Source organism: Trichechus manatus, unplaced genomic scaffold (genome assembly GCF_000243295.1).
Source record: "Trichechus manatus latirostris isolate Lorelei unplaced genomic scaffold, TriManLat1.0 scaffold00249, whole genome shotgun sequence".
Classification (NCBI taxonomy): domain Eukaryota; kingdom Metazoa; phylum Chordata; class Mammalia; order Sirenia; family Trichechidae; genus Trichechus; species Trichechus manatus.
In genome coordinates this window covers 1,177,322-1,194,402 of record NW_004444185.1, presented here as the reverse complement: position 1 = coordinate 1,194,402, position 17,081 = coordinate 1,177,322, and the positions used below count along the sequence as shown (strand labels likewise).

The 17,081-nt window shown below is 46.0% G+C and overlaps 1 protein-coding gene across 1 annotated transcript in view; it reads left to right on the top strand.

The window, feature by feature from the left end:
- Positions 1-16,008, top strand: part of LOC111819030 (DIS3-like exonuclease 2) — a 102,205-nt gene extending 86,197 nt beyond the window's left edge. Inside the window, exons 3-4 of the mRNA XM_023724513.1 lie at positions 13,213-13,325; positions 15,928-16,008. Coding sequence (XP_023580281.1) covers positions 13,213-13,325; positions 15,928-16,008 — 194 coding nt within the window. The remainder of the gene's footprint in view (positions 1-13,212; positions 13,326-15,927) is intronic.
- Positions 16,009-17,081: the final 1,073 nt, after the last annotated feature.

Sequence of the window (17,081 nt, the reverse complement as noted above, 5' to 3'; positions counted from 1 at the left end):
CCTTGACAACTTCAGTCTTTTCTCCGTTTATCATGATGTTGCTTATTGGTCCAGTTGTGAGGATTTTTGTTTTCTTTATGTTGAAGTGTAATCCATACTGAAGTCTATAGTCTTTGATTTTCATCAGTAATGCTTCATGTCCTCTTCACTTTCAGCAAGCAAGGTTGTGTCATCTGCATAACGCAGGTTGTTAATGAGCTTTCCTCCAATCCTGACACCCCGTTCTTCTTCGTATTAGTCCAGCTTCTCAGATTATTTGCTCAGCATACATATTGAATAGGTATGGTGAAAGGATACAACCGTGATGCACACCTTTCGTGACTTTAAACCACACAGTATCCCCTTGTTCTGTTCCAGCAACTGCCTCTTGATCTGTGTACAGGTTCCTCATGAGCGCACTTAAGTGGTCTGGAATTCGCGTTCTTCACAGTGTTATCCATAATTTGTTATGATCCACACAGTCAAACGCCTTTGTATAGTCAAAAAACACAGGTAAACATCTTTCTGGTATTCTCTACTTTCAGCCAGGATCCATCTGACATCAGCAATGATATCCCTTGTTCCACGTCCTCTTCTGAATCCGCCTTGAATTTCTGACAGTTCTGTGTCAATGTACTGCTGCAACTTTTCTTGAATTATCTTCAGCAAAATTTTACATTCGTGTGATATTAATGATATTGTTCGATAATTTCCATGTTCTATTGCATCACCTTTCTTTGGAATGGGCATGAATATGGATCTCTTCCAGGCAGTTGGCCAGGTAGCTGTCTTCCAAATTTCTTGGCATGGATGAGTGAGCACTTCCAGGGCTGCATCCATTTGTTGAAACATCTCAGTTGGTATTCGGTCAATTCCTGGAGCCTTGTTTTTTGCCAGTGCCTTCAGTGCAGCTTGGACTTCTTCCTTCCAGACCATCAGTTCCTAATCATATGCTACCTCCTGAAACAGTTGAACGTTGACCAGTTCTTTCTGGTATAGTGACTCTGTATTCCTTCCATCTTCTTTTGATGCTTTCTGTGTCATTTAATATTTTCCCTGTAGAATTCCTCAGTATTGCAACTCGAGGCTTGTTTTTCTTCAGTTCTTTCAACTTGAGGAATGCCGAGCGTGTTCTTTCCTTTTGATTTTCTAACTCCAGGTCTTTGCACATGTCATTATAATACTTTACTTTGTTTTCTCGAGCCACCCTTTGAAATCTTCTGTTCAGCTCTTTTACTTCATCATTTCTTCCATTCACTTTAGCTACTCAACGTTCAAGAGCAACTGTCTGAGTCTCTTCGGACATCCATTTTGGCCTTTTCTTTCTTTTCTGTCTGTTTAATGACCCCTTACTTTCTTCATGTATGATGTCCTTGATGTCATTCCACAGCTCGTCTGGGCTTTGGTTATTGGTGTTCAACGCGTCAAATCTATTCTTGAGATAGTTGCACTTTGGCTCCTGTGGACCTGTTCTAATTTTATTCAGCTTCAACTTGAATTTGCATATGGACAGTTGATGGTCTGTTCCGCAGTTGGCCCCTGGCCTTGTTCTGACTGGTGAAATTGAGTTTTACATTGTCTCTTTCCACAGATGTAGTCGATTTGATTCCTGTGTATTCCATCTGGCAAGGTCCAAGTGTACAGTCGCCATTTATGTTGTTGAAAAAAGGTATTCGTAATGAAGAAGTTGTTGGTCTTGCAAAATTCTATCATGTGATCTCCCACATGGTTTCTATCACCTAGGCCATGTTTTCCAACTACTGACCCTTCTTGTTTGTTTCCAACTTTCGCATTCCAATCACCAGTAATTGTCAGTGCATCCTGATTGCAAGTTCGATCAATTTCAGACTGCAGAAACTGGTAAAAATCTTTAGTTTCTTCATGTTTGGCCTTAGTGGTTGTTGCGCAAATTTGAATAATAGTTGTATTAACTAGTCTTCCTTGTAGGCATATGGATATTATCCTATCCCTGACAGCGTTGTACTTCAGGATAGATGTTGAAAATGTTCTGTTTGATGATGAATGCAACGCCATTCCTCTTGAAGTTGTCACTTACGGCATAGTAGACCATATGATTGTCCGATTCAGAATGGCCAATACCGGTCCATTTCAGCTCACTAATGCCTAGGATATCGATATTTATGCATTCCGTTTCATTTTTGACTATTTCCAGTTTTCTTAGATTCATACTTCATACATTCCATATTCCGATTATTTGTGGATGTTTGCAGCTGTCTCTTCTCATTTTGAGTTGTGCCACATCATCAAATGAAGGTCCTGAAAGCTTGACTCCATCCACGTCATTAAGATCGACTCTACTTTGAGGAGGCAGCTCTTCCCTAGTCGTCTTTTGAGTGCCTTCCAACCTGAGGGGCTCATCTTCCAGCACTGTATCAGACAATGTTCAACTGCTATTCATAAGGTTTTCACCGGCTAATTCTTCTCAGAAGTAGACTACCGGGTCCTTCTTCCTAGTCTGTCTTCGTCTGGAAGCTCAGCTGAAATCTGTCCACCATGGGTGACCTTGCTGGTATCTGAATATGGGTAGCATAGCTTCCAGCATCACAGCAACACGCAAGCCCCCACAGTACGACAAACTGACAGACATGTAGGGGGCATAAATTATAGTATGATTTTTTGTAAACTTTTGTGAAGCCTCAGGGAAGCAGAAAACAGTTTCTCCTTCATGCAAAGAGATTAAGTAATGATAGTGGGTAATTAGGTCCAAAAAGAGCTAATTGGCATGGTGAGAAAGTAATAACAATCCCAAAAGGCTTCTCCAAAATGTGCAGAAGCCGTTAAGGGCTTTTGTCACCAGAATATAAAGCAGTGAGCTTTTGCCTCTCAGAAGTCAAGGTGAATATGAAAGGTGTTTTAATTTCATTTGATAGGAAGCCTGGAATTGGGTTAAGCAGTGGTTGATAACTGTTAACATTTAGTGAGTAAGTATTTAAATACTTGTAAATGTTTATATTTCTTTAAAACCTTCTCAGAATTGTACATCTCTTCTGTATTTGGCCATTAGAGGTTAGTAATTATGGTTTGTTAATTAAACAGAGAGTCTTTGTAAAATGAGAAAATCCACAGTTGAGTGGGGATGTATGCTAAAATTCCATTTTCAAGCCTACATCTGGGAAACCATTCTGCTGGGATCGTACAACTGCTCCCTGCTCACCTGCAGACGTGAGAAAGAGCCATTCCCGTGCCAGCCAGACCCACTGGTGCCTCTGAAGTGATGGCTAACACCACAGGCTGCTCTGTGCTGCATTAACGTTTCTTTCTGGCTTGAAAATAGTTGTTTGCTATTCAGAAGACAGATGTCCAGTTCTTGCTATTTCATTTACTGAATTTGCCTGCAAAGTGCTTTAGTGCCATGTTCAGCCAGGCAGGCTGTCACATAAGTCATCACCCTCTCTCAGTGCGCCCGCCCCACCCAGGCTGGCCAGTGATGCTTTTTCTGATCTGAGTGTCGTTGGGGTCCAAGGGGTGGGGGGTGATGAGACGAGGGCTAGAGGCACACATGGAGGGGACACAGCATTTTGTTGCTTTTTATTAAAAAAAAAATCCTATTAAACAGGTAACACATTTATGATAGAAAAATTAGATACAGCATATAAGCAAAAAGAAAACTTCCTAACCCTACCACTCAGAGAAACCATTGTTACCATCTTGATATGTTTCTTTCCAGGCAGCTTTAAGCCAGGCTTGCGTGTTTTATTTTATACTCGTCTGTGTTGCTTTTTCCGGTTTTTGAGAGCTGAAAACATTATAAACATGTATGATGTAGAAAAGAACAGCCCCATACTCCACATGCTCTAGAAATCACCACTGGGGACCTTTTCATTCTGCTCTTCTTAAGCAGTTACTTTCTCTTCTGTCTCTATTGACTGGTCTTCTAAAACTCATAGCTAGTTTTACTTAACTGGATTTGCCCTTTTTAAACTTTTTTCTTACCTTGGCTCAGCGTCTACTAGCTTTTTTTTCTTTTTTTTAAATTTTTGGATGGAGAACTTTGAGCATGCACAAAAGTAGATAGAGTAATAGTATAATGAAATCCCTTGTTCCCATCACCCACCCAGCCTTGTAACCATCAAACCATGGCCAAACCCGCACCATTCACACCCATCTGCCAACCCCCAGCCCTTATTATTTTGACCTGCTCACTTTTTAGCTGCCTTCAAGGGTCCTTGTCGCCCCCTCTGACTTCACTTTCTTTTGGCACTGAGGAAGGCCCCGCTGTCCTACTCAGAGCCCTTGCCGTGCTGGGCTCGGCTGTCTGTCCCAGGCCTGAACAGCTGACTTGGGCTTCCCCACTCACTCCAGAAATGCCTGGAAATTCCCAGACGTTGGGTCTGCCAGCCTCACATGTTCAGCTCCTCATTCTCTTTCCTGTTAATGAAGGAGGCTATTGCTCAAATCATTTGGAAGCGGAAAAGTGGAATTTACTACCTGGGTGTTCCTCTTCCATGCTGTTCATATAAATTTAAACTTAGATTCCTGAGAATTAGATTGAACATGGCAAAAATTGCTGTGTGGGCAGTTTAGTTGAGTACTTGCAGATTGATAGAGCCCTTTGTAATAATGAAGGAAAAAGACTCTTTAAGTTGCTTAGTTCCAGAAAGTGAGCTCACCAGTTAAGGAGTTTGTAACTAGAGGTCCTCATTTAACCCTTTGCTGCATGACCCAGGGGGGAAAAAAAAAAATCACAGACTCCTCAAATCCTGGCCTGCAGAGGAACCTTAGGGATCACCTTGTACAACCCCCTCCTCAATACATGGGTACCTGACAGTGCATTCAGACTTATTTACCCCATAATTGTTTCACTTTGCCCCTTTGTAAGTTTATGAAATCTCCTGAAACCACCACGTCATGGCCGTGGAGCCCTGCCATGGCTTGCCGTACCAGTGGTCAACTTTTGTGTGAGATTACATAACCAGATACCACACAGAACTGGAAGACATCAGAGGTTAAGTTATCCCTCTTACCTAGCAACCCAATCAGTGTTTCCACCAGAGTCGGAGGGAATTTGCTTACCCAGCTAAAAGGTGGAGTTTATTGTGTAGCCGCAAGGTAATCCAAGCCCAGTTGTTTTTCAGCTATGGAATCTGTCTCGAAAATTCAATGGGAACAAACTAAGGCGAGGGCCTGCATCACTGCTGAAGATGTCTGGACGGTCTCCCTTTCATCGCAGTCCTCTCGATTGAATTACCCTCTCTGAGCTTCCAGAGCACTGCTTTCTCTCTTAGGGCTCATGTGTCGGGAAGACAGGCCACGAGGTCGAAGGAGTTACCCCAGCACAAGCATTGTGTTCCCATCACAGGCTGCATGGAAACCAGTCTTAGGAAGGGAGACCCAACATCTGTTGCATCTGTCAGGGCGTCCAGGAGGTTATGCTTCTTTTCATCATCTACCTTTGTTAACAAAACATATTACTTCTCTGAGGGATTAGTTTAATTTGTTCTCCTACGAGTGCCGTTCCTAGGAGAGTGTGGTCTCCTTCAGGCTCATCGTTTTCAGTTCAGTGTGACCTTAGGCTACTCTAACAGTACCATGCTATACAGGATGAGGAACGCCACAAAGTGAGAGAGTGAATATGGTGTATTCAATTAAAAGTCTGCAGTGGCTTCTCATTGTACTTGAAATAAAATCCTGAACGCTTCATCCTGGCCCCGCAGGGCATCTTCCATCGGGTCCCTGTCTACGTCACTAGCCACACAGCTTCCAGTTCTCTTCTTCTCAGCCTTCTTTCTATTCCTCAGACACACCATGCTTGCTCCCAGCTTTGGCTCTTTTCTCTAGTGATTATCCTGCCTGGAATGCTGTCCCCTCATGCCATCACGTGATATGGGCCTTTTTAGACACACAGGTCTCAGTTTGTTTCCTCAGAAGGACTTTTTCTAACTCAATCTAAGGTAGGCTCCGGGCATTCTTATCATGTCACCCCATCTTATTTTCTTCAAAGTCCTTTTTGCTATCTTCCATAATCTTGTCGTTTGTTTATTGTCTTTCACTCTCCACTAGAATGTAAGCTCCACAAGAGAAGGGACTATGTCAGTCTTGTTCACTCCTGTGTCTCAGTGCCTAGAAAAGTGCCTGCCACATCCTACTGCCTTCGAGCTGATTCCAACTCATAGCGACCCTGTAAGACAGAGAAGAACTGCCCCATAGGGTTTCTAAGGATGTAAATCATTCCAGAAGCAGATTGCCACATCTTTCTCCTGCAGAGCCTGAGGAGATGGGCTTGTTCTGGGCAGCCCCATGGGGTAGAACTAGGACCAATAAGTGAAAACTCTAGAAAGACAGATTTTGGCCTTAAAAAGGGAGAAAGTTTTAACTGTGATTGCTACCTGAGGATGGAGCGGGCTACCCTGGGAAGTAGTGACTTCTAAGTCACCTGAAGTATGTCAGCACAGGCTGGAGACTTGCTTGGCAGACTGGTGTGGGGACTCAGACCCTGCATGGGCAGTTAGCCAGGCAGTGTTTAGAATCTCTTTTCAACCTTTTAACCCAGAGTGTCAGTGAGTCTGCCCTGTATTTTTGTTATTTTTTGTTCATTCAGTAAATGTCAGACACGCTTTCCCCGTCCTTCATGCTGCTTACGGACATTGGAGAGATACCACTTGTCATATGTGCAGTAAGCAGTTTTGAGCTGTGTGTGTGGGCGGGGGGGGCGGTAGAAGGAGCCACAGGAAGACAGAGAAGAGGGGTTGAACCTGAGGGGAGCCCCAGGGAAGGCTTACCAGAGGGAGTAGGCTTTACGTGGTGGTCTGCAGGACCAGTAGGAGTCATCAGGAGGAGAAACCCTGAAGAGCACCCTGCACAGGGAGAACCTAAAGGTGAAAGAGCGTGATATGTTTGAGCAGCTCTGGAAAGTTCCTACACAGTGATGGGGGTGGTGTAACTGGTGTGTAAGGGGTAAGGGCCAGGAAAATGAACCATTCTTGGGACAGGCCCACAGGATAAAGAATTATATCCTGCCCTAATGGCCAGCACTGCCCCATTGTGAGCATGATAGAGCATAGCATGCCGGAGTGGAAGAAATGAGGCGAAGGACTAGGGAGATCTTGTCAGCCAGGTCGGGGCTGCATCCTTAGGCAGCAGGAGCCCCAGAGGGCTTGCAAAGGCAGGTTTGCGTTTTGGAAAGAGCACTTGCTTCAGTGTAGAAAATGGATTTAAGGAGAGAAGAATGTGCAGGAAGACCAATAAGGAGGTCGTTAGGTCTTCCTCAAAAGACACAATGGCAGCCCCGGCCAAGGTGGTGATGGTGGGTAAGAGGCAATATGGGCAGATCTGAGAGACCTCTAGGAGGTAGAGGTCAGAGTTGTTGGTCAACACAGGGCTGAGAAAGTCCTCAGTTTCTTTCTGGTTTAGGCACTTGGGTGAAGGTAATCCTACTTCCTGGGATCAGGAACACAGGGAGAGAAATGGTTTGGCTAGGGGTTGGAGTTTGGCCTCTGGCAGTGGATAAGACAATCCAGGGAGAGAGTAGAATTAGAAGAGAGGGCAGCCTGGAGCAGAACTTATAGGACTGCAGCATGTAGGACAAGGGGAGGAAGAGGAGCCTGAGAAGGAGCAGCCAGAGAGGTCAGAGGCCAAAGGAAGAGTTTCAAGAGGAAGAAGTTGCCAGGCCTCAGAAACTGCTATAAGGTCAGGGCAAGGCAGGTCTCCAAAGGTTGGGGTTTAATGGCACAAAGGTGATTGGTGATCTGGACAAAGCGGTTCTTTTTCCTTGGTGAGGTACCTTTAGCACCGTTGTTCACCTCCATTCTGAATTGAATGGGCTTACAGGCTTCGCAGGTAACATTGTTTTCTGTTAGGAAAGAGCTTCCCACCAGGGTGGAGAAGAGCCTTTCTGACCGCTGTCCAGTCTTGGCAGTGGATAAAGGGGGAACTCAGGAAATCAAGTCACCGAAGTGTGGAAGGCACTGAGCTCATGGAAGGGAAGCCTGTGGCAGTCCCACCTATGATGGGGGCAACCCTGGTCACTCTCACTTCTGCCACAGGCCTTCCGAGTGCTTAGGACAGTCCCTTTGCTACCAGTTAAAGATGACTGTAAGTTAGAAATTTAAAAAGGAAGTGTTGTGATCTTAAGAACTTATGATTAAATAGAAGTAGAGTTGATGGCTTAGTGGTTGTTCCATAATCACGCCCTGCTACAAGTGGCTATGGTGGTTGACAGTGGGACCAAACGAGCTTACAGAGACAGGTGTGTGACTGTGAACAAAGCTGGGGAAGTCCCTGACAGAACTTTTGAATCCATAGTCAAGAGTATGGCTTCCCCTGAACCACGAGAGATAGGGAAGAATGTGGAGAGGTGGCCCACTCGGAAGACAAATTGGGTTGTTTCACCTTGTCCTGGAGTTACAGTGATAGTGGTTTCGAACCCATGCTTTGTCACTTACTAGCCAGGTAACCTTGGACAAGAGACCTGGAGCCTCTCTGGACCTCAGATGATCCATCTGTGACATATGTTTTGCATGGCTATTGTAAAAATTACATTAATATGCGTGGAGCCCCTAACACAGAGTAGAAAAAACCCATTGCCATTGAGTCCATTCTAACTCATAGGGACCCTGTAGGACAAAGTAGAACTTTCCTATAGGGTTTCCAAGGCTGTAATCTTTATGGAAGCAGACAGCCACATCTTTCTCCCGCAGAGCAGCTGGTGGGTTCCAACTGCCAGCCTTTAGGTTAGCTGCTGAGTGCTTAACCACCGTGCCACCAGGGCTCCTTCAGGCACAGAGTAGATGTTTAATAAATGGTTGCTACTGCTATCCTGTGAAGCCCTGGTGGCGCAGTGGTTACAAGCTTGGCTGCTAACCAAAAGGTCAGCAGTTTGAATCCACCAGCCACTCCTTGGAAACCTTATGGGACAGTTCTACTCCATCCAGTAGGGTCACTACGAGTCAGAACTGACTCGACAGCAATGGATTTGGTTTGTTTTTTTTGGTACTGCTGTCCTTAAAGATGTTAACTTTAAGGATTAATGAGCTCCTGACCCAAGCCATGGTGTTTTCAGTTGCCTCATATACATTTAAAAGCTGGACAATGAATAAGGAAAACCGAAGAATTGACACCTTTGAGTTATGGTGTTGATGGAAAATGTTGAATATACCATGGAGTACCAGAAGAATGAACAGATCCATCCTGGAAGAACTACAACCAGAATGCTCCTTAGAATTAAGGATGGTGAGACTTCATCTCATGTGTTATCAGGAGGGACCAGCCCTGGAGAAGGACATCATGCTTGGTAAAGCAGAGGGTCAGTGAAAAAGGGAAGACCCTCACTGAGATGGATTGACACAGTGGCTGCAACAACGGGCTCAAGCATAGCAACGATTGTGAGGATGTCGCAGGACTGGGCAGTGTTTCGTCCTGTTCAGTTGCTATGAGTTGGAACCGACACCACAGCACCTAACAACAACATCCTTATTGTCATTTTTATTATTATCATTGTTGTCACTACATCCGTATAGTTGTTACAGATTACAGAGCACTTTCACATATGTTCTTACTGAAGTAAAACAGATTTCAGCTCAGGTAACTCCCATACACTCGTAACTTCCTCTGCCGTAGCCCTGGAAAGGCCACACTGTCATTACAGTGGTGGATCTACCCATCCCATTAGACTGTGAGCTCCTTGAAGAGGAGCTCTGTGTGCCTGGTGCAGGCGGACTCCGGACTCCATCTCCATGGATCATGGACCGGCGTGAGGAAGCTCGTCTCACAGCCAGAGCTCTTCAGAAAGAGAGTAAGTGGCTTCAAGAAGATGTGAGCTCCCCATTGTTGAGGATATGGCAAGGACCACCTGGCAGGGATGCTGTTGGGAAGTGGCTGAGCTGGCTGGAGGCTGGCTTCGAAGAGCTGGTCTCCAAGCCCTGCTTTAGATTCTGTTCATGTTTTCACTGGATGAAGCTGTTCTGATATCCTCTCAGTTCACTCAGAGGAGTATTTGTGTCCATCGGAGCACGTGGACCCAGTGCAGAGGGAGCCCAGCATGCTCTGCTTGGGGACTCCAGCTCTTTCTGCTCCCACTGTGCTTCCAGGCTCACAGGGCTCTCCTCAGCTCAGGAGGTGAAACTTTTCAAGTGTTAAAAAATTTTAAAAGACGGTTTTTCTATGGAAGAGTACTTTTTTTAAAAAAACACCACATTCATCCTAAACGATTCAGCAGCATATGCTATATAGCCTTTTGGATTTACGTTGTCTCTTTCAGTGAATAAAAACTTCAGTGCCCCTAGCTCAAGAGTTCTGCAAGTTCACATTATGTAAATATATGTAATAAAATATTTACTTAGCGTTTCCATAAAAAAGGTCCAAAGCAGAGAATAAGAGCGCTTCTCTGTGCTGGTTGTGCAGCCTCTGCTGGGAATGCTGAGGGAAATTTAAGCTTCTCGAATGTGTTTTGATTGGCCTCCTTTGTGTTTTATCTCCTGTAATAAACTCTTCGTCAGTTTGTCAATTTTGACTAAGGACAGAAAGTTCATTTGTAGTAACAACATACAAACTGAATTTAAAATTATGGTTTGTATCATGATATAATAATCTTCTCTCTTTTCCTTTAGTCAGTATTTACCTGTGAGGCCAATATATTATAGTTCTGACTTAAACAGAAGACACTTTATTTTACTTCTCCGAGTGTTGGTTTTAGATACTTGTGATAGCAAACCTGGAATTTGATCTGTCTGAGACTTCTAGCCGCAGTCCCTTGGGATTGGCTTCCTTGATCACCACCCGGCAGGTTTCACTGCTCCCAGCGACCCAGCAACTGCAGTGCCCAGAACTGAGGCAGCTGAACTCGGAGCCACACAGCTTTCTCCAGCTTTGCAAACCGCCCTTTCCTCTGTAGGAAACAGGTCTATCAATTATCCCACCGCAGCCGGGACCTCTTAGGTGGACTTGAGTTTTCCCTAATGGATTAATGTTACAGGATTGGGCAGGAAAACTCAAGGGTCTGAGTGCCTGGTAGGAGGGTGGTCTCTGGGTGTGGGGCTATGGGGAATTGGAAATTCTGCTGGTCTGAACCCCTTATTTTAAGCACCCAGTGTTTAATCATTTTTTTATTTTAAAAAATGAGGGAAGAATGATCCCCCTGTGAAAAAGGAGTAGGAGGATAAGAAGTAGCTGCAGAATTTGCAGATACAGTGCATGATACCTTAGAGCTGTGTTAATGAGCCATTCTGAGCCAACGTGTAGACCCGTCAAGACTCTTCGAGTGAGTCATAACCAGGAGGGAATCAATTGCTTTGTGAACTGCCGAGTTCACCAGTAGACTACTTTCAGGTTCAGCTGGATCCCAGAGTTCAAACGAGGTCATCATGATTCTCTATTTCTTAGACCTGTTTTTTCCGGTATTGACACAATTATGTGGCAAAGCTGTTTCCTGGCACTCCAGGCTTACATGGTCTTTAGTGTCTGGAATCCCAGGACAAAGACCTTCTTTCCTAAAGTCTGTATCAATCCTGAAAACAGACTCAGAAGAAGTCTACCTGGGTCGCATACCTATGCCTGGACCAGTCACTGTAAACAGAGATGGGATACAGCAGCATTGCCTCGAGCACAATTACATGTACGCAAACTCACCTCTGTGCTCGTATCTTCAGCTTGCTTCTGTCCACCCAGGCTGTGCTCTTCAAACCATGTATTTATTTTACATGCATGCTCTTTTTTTATATCCTCTCCATTTTGTGCATTTTCATATATAGATATACATACACACATATACACACGTTACTACATTTTATAGATGATTTATGGGATGTTCAGGGTTTAACCTTAAATTTATAACCTAACCACTCCTCCCAACCCCACTTAAGGTGCAGTTCCACCACAGTTGGCTTGATCAGCCTGGCTCGTGTGACCACCTCTGCAGAAGGTTTGGTAGGGAAGGCAGGGCCTGTCGATAACTCCACGAGGAAGGGAGGAAAGAGCAGTTCCAGAAGGATAAAAAAAAAAGAAAGGTCTCTTATCAGAAAGGCAACACAACAGACAGTAAACCAATATAGATTCATTCACTCCGCCAGTATTTACTGATGCCTGTTGTGTGCCAGGCACTCTGCTAGGCCCTGGGCATTCAACAGTGGACCTTACACAGAAGGCCTGCCTTGCTGACTTAAACGCTGTAGGGAGGGAGGCCGCCAGCGAAGGTGGAAGCCGGTGAAGATGGGCTGTAAGATCTGGCAGTGACGAGAGCTCTGAAGGAGAGACGCCCCCACCACTAGGTACAGATGAGGGCCTTTAATACCTGCAGGGTGGCTAGTCTCTTCTTGCTTTGGGATTTTCTTTCAGTTGACCGTTATAAGGAGGATTTTGACAGGCCGATCCTGCTGAGGAGATTATTCCAAGCGCAGGGAAAAGCATGAGCCTAGGAAGCCTCTGAAAAGGAGCCTTGGTGGCACAGTGGTTAAGTGCTTGGCTGCTAACCGAAAGGTCCGAGGTTCGAACTCACCAGCTGCTCTTCAGGAGAAAGATATGGCAGTCTGCTTCCATAAAGATTTACAACCTTGGAAACCCTATGGGGCAGTTCTACTCTGTCCTATAGGTCTCTGTGAGTTGGAAGCGACTGGATGGCAGTGGGTTTGTTTGTTTATTTTTTTTAGCGAGCCTCTGAATGGGGTGAGGTAAGATAAGTTCAGGGAGCAGATGGAGGTTTCGCATGAAGCTGCATAAAGAGCGTGTGGAGGATGGGTCGCAAGACCGAAAAGTGGATTGGGGTAAGATCATGCAAGGACATGAATAACAGGCTCAGGAGTGACGTCATCGAATCCCTGTTTAGAAAGGTCACTAGCAGCAGTGTGGAGGGCTGAGTAAGAGGGGCAGAGTCAAGGCAGGGAGGCCAGGTGTGGGACTGAATAAGTGCTGTGGCTGGTGGGATTGAGTGTGGGATTTTCGGATTAACCTACTCTAATGGCCTGAAACGATTTATTCTTCATCCAAAACAAGCCAGGCCTTCTTTTGCAAGCCCATTGATGTTTACTTAAAGATAAGAAACTTTGGAAATGGGAAACATCTTGTGAAAATGGTTAATCTTGTTTATTCGGGATAAAACTCCTGTAATCTTTTGGTGTACAGTCAGGGATGGAACAATAGTGCTGATCACAGCAGACTGAAAATACAGTCCTGTACCTCAGTTCCGGCACCCTCGATGAGGGACTCGCGTCCGTGGAAAGGATTCTCCAGAGGTCTTGCCCTTGTCTTCCCCACAGGCTGACGGTCCTTCTTCTGCATTCACAGGCAACTTCGAAGTGGGCGTCCACATCGCTGACGTGAGTTACTTCATTCCCGAAGGATCGGATCTGGACAGAGTGGCTGCCCAGAGGGCCACCAGTGTCTACCTGGTGCAGAAGGTAAACCTCAGTCTCCAGTTTCTCGGACTGCAAATTGTGTTTCTGGTTAAGTCTTCTGTGTTTTGTTTCCCTTTTCCCCCCCAAAAAAAAAACCACCCATGAGAAACAGCAGCCTTGTCTAGACATTTTTTCTCACTGCTAATAAGGTAAAAATATGACAATATTCTAAAAAAAGAAAAAAAGATTTCTCTAGAAAAGTCCTTGCCCTGTTACCGCGTTTGTTCCTGTTAGGCCCCTGTATACTCAACAGGAACCAAACTGAAGAGAGGCCAGAGGAAGTCAAGGGTGCTCGTCTCTGGCTTCACACTGACCCTGCCACATGAGTAATCAGACAAGTGGTCAGCTTCAGAACGAAATGAGAAAAAATACCTGCTTTCAAACTCGTACCCCAAAGCAGACATCAGAAGAGTGCAGCCCACCCCAGCCACTGGTTTTTTATAAAGTTTTATTAGAACACAGCCACACCCATTTCTGTCCTGTCTATGGCTGCTTTCATACTACAGCAGAAGAGTGGAGTGGTTGCCACAGAGCTCACATGGCCCACAAGGCCTAAAAGATTTACTATATGGCACTTTAAGAAAAAGTTTGCTGACCCCTCTTCTAAAGGATGTGGGGTGGGGGTGGGGGGCTAATCTGGGTCTGACCTGCCCTTTATAAGATAAACCACTGCATCCCAGCGATGGAAAAGCAGAGGGAGAGGAGGAGCCCTAGGCTGTTGTGCTAGTCCTGGTAAGTCACTGAGGCTCTGTAGGCTCATTTGTGAAGTGAAGTGATTGAACACAATCATCTCAAAACGTTCCTTCCAGTCTGCGCACCTGTGCCTGGCACATCCATAAGGTAGCTGTGAGCATCCATTGCTTTAACAAGTATTTATTGAGCATTAGTGACCTGCTGGACACTACTATGCCCTGGGGACCATGGCGACTAAAAGATCACAGTTATTTCTAACCCACTCACTACAGCTCATGGATTCCTCCAGGTTTCTTTCTCCGCCTTTGACACTCTTTGTTCATCTGCTCATCTTAACTCTTTGGCTATATCTCGACTTGCATTTCCTGTTGAGCTCCTTGAATTCAGTGGTATAATTTGGGATTGCTACCTACACTAACTTGAACCTTCCCTCCTCCCAGTCTCGACACCTTAAAACTTGACTTTGGGTATTTGCTCATTGACTGCACTCAGGTAAGAGGTATATCCCCACCACCCACCCACACATACCATGACATTCTAGGGGCTGGATAATACCCTTTGCCTGTCTCCTATCTCTCAGGGACAAGAGACCAGCCCAAGTGCTAAACCTCCTCCATTCTGGGAACTTCCAATGTCACCATCTAGGGAGAGGGTACAGCTGCCCAGTCTACCTGCACTACCTGGTCTGGTTGGCAGCTCCCACTGTCACCGGCTTGCATGCCCACACAGCTGGTGCAGGAAAAGCCAGGCCCTGAGCTCAGCCTCTCCCCCCACCTTAGTGCAGCTGGTGCTTTGGGCCCTTGTGCTTCCAGCTACTGCCTCTCTAACTCCTGGAGAAGCTTGCCCTGCTGCCTGCTCCAGACAGAGCTGGTTAGCAGGGTACCAAGCTCCAGGTGTGAGAAAACCACCAGCATGAGGATCCTGGAGAGGCCCAGAGAGGTGATTCCACGAGCCCTGACCTCTCAACCTATAGGTCTTGGCACGGGCATTAAGACACGTCTATGAGACAGGCATTCCTCTTCCCTTAGTTATTGCTGACCTCACTTCACTCCCCCACCCCTTTCTAAACAAGGGAGAAACTCACGCTCCCAGCCATCTGAGCTCTCACTCCCTACTGTTCCCCAGAATGGGCTGGCCCTTGTGTGGTTGTGCTGTGTCTAGACTCTGGCAGGGCAGGCCACTGGGAGTCTGTGTACTGCTCACCCTACAGAGGCCCCACCCCTAGGGCTCGTCAGCCCGACCCCATTCTATTCTATTGCCATCGAGTTGATTTCAACTCATAGCGACCCTATAGGACAGAGTAGAGCTGCCCCATAGGGTTTCCAAGGCTGTAATCTTTATGGAAGCAGTCTGCCATATCTTTCTCCCTTGGAGCGGGTGGTGGGTTCAAACTGCTGACCTTTTGGTTAGCAGCTGAGTGCTTAACCACTGCGCCACAGGGCTCCTTGGGCCCTGGCCATAGAGAAGGATGAGTCTCATCCCAGCATCACTAAAGGGAGCAGTGGATCTTTTTAAGAGTCGTGTTTCCCTGGATTCTGTATTTTCCCAGCTGGAAGTCTGACAACTTTGCCAGCTACTCCGTGGCAGTTCTGCCTACTAGATGGCCCTGTGGCACTCTGCCATACCCTCACCTTCCATCACACCACTGCCCAGGTTACCCACTTACCAGACCAGCTGCCAAGAGAGTGTTCAGACAGAGAGACAGAGGAGCTGTGCCCCTACTCCAAGGACGTCATCTGGGGCCCACAACTTGTACTTTCTGTTTGAGCCTGAAACCCAGGCTCTCCACAAATAGAGGCATCCTCTTTGTTAGGGTTTCTGAGTCTGTCCTTATGTCCTGTGGAGCCCACTTCTTCCAAGGCAACTGTAGCTTCAACATGGCCATCACCCCAGGTTCCCACCCTTTCCTCAGATCCCAGGCCTCACCATACCTGGCAGCACATGTGACATGCGGAAGATGGACTTCCAGACATACCTCTGCCAGGTCAAATAAATCAGAATATCATTTGGCCTTTGAGTGCCCCAGCCATGTGCTAGCAGTAAAACCACAGAATCTTTACTGAACAGAAAGGTTATCATAACTGATGTGATCATTTATTTCTCCAGCCCAGCCTTCTACAGATCCTCCAACACTCCTCGCCTCACACACATGGTCCTGGACCACTCATAACTGCACAGTCTTCATGCCGACCCAAAGAAGAGTGTGTTCTAGAATCCCTCGGCTCCAATTTCTAGCAAAGTGCCCACACGATGCATGCAAGGTGTCGGCTGTTCTGGAACAGAAGTCCTCCAGGACACTGTAAAAGTATCAGAGATTTCTGGTATCTTTCCAGTGTTACTGAGAGTTTCTTTCATGTTTCCAACCTAATCCACCCCAATAACTAACCTGTCGAAAGGGACTAGAGGGGAGAGAGTCTTCGGGAACTCTCTGTATTTTTTACATAATTATTTTGTAAACCTAAAACTACTCTAAATAAATTCTATTGAATGGAGCCCTGGTGGTGCAGTGGTTAAGCAGTCAGCTGCTAACCAAAAGACTGGCAGTTCGAATCTACCAGCCACTCCTTGGAAACCCTATGGGGCAGTTCTGCTCTGTTCTATAGGGTCGCTATGAGTTGAAATTGATGGCAACAGATTTTTTTGGTTTTTATTGAATAAATAAATAAGAAGGAACTCTTCTAGGTCTTGACTGCAGCCATGTCCTTTAGGGGCTGGAGATCCTATTGCCTGTAGCCCAAATTTTGCTCCCCACATCTAGCCCAGCCTGACAGTTGACAGTGATGTCATCAACCCCATGGCGAGGTTACCCTGTCTGGTACCCTCTGCTCCCGCTCTGGTGGGAGCTAGCCCTGATGGGCTTCCTTGTCCCAAATGGGAGCCAGAGCTGTCATCTGCCACATCTGTCTTCAATATGTGGAGGCCCTCCCTACAGGACCTAGCCCTTCCCCTCCCCTGCCTCGTAACAGTACTCTCTGGATCATACAACCTAGAACATTTGGACAAAACCCTAGAGCTCCACCTGCCCCAAGAGACTTGGACAGCTGGTTTTTTTCAGAGATTTGGCTT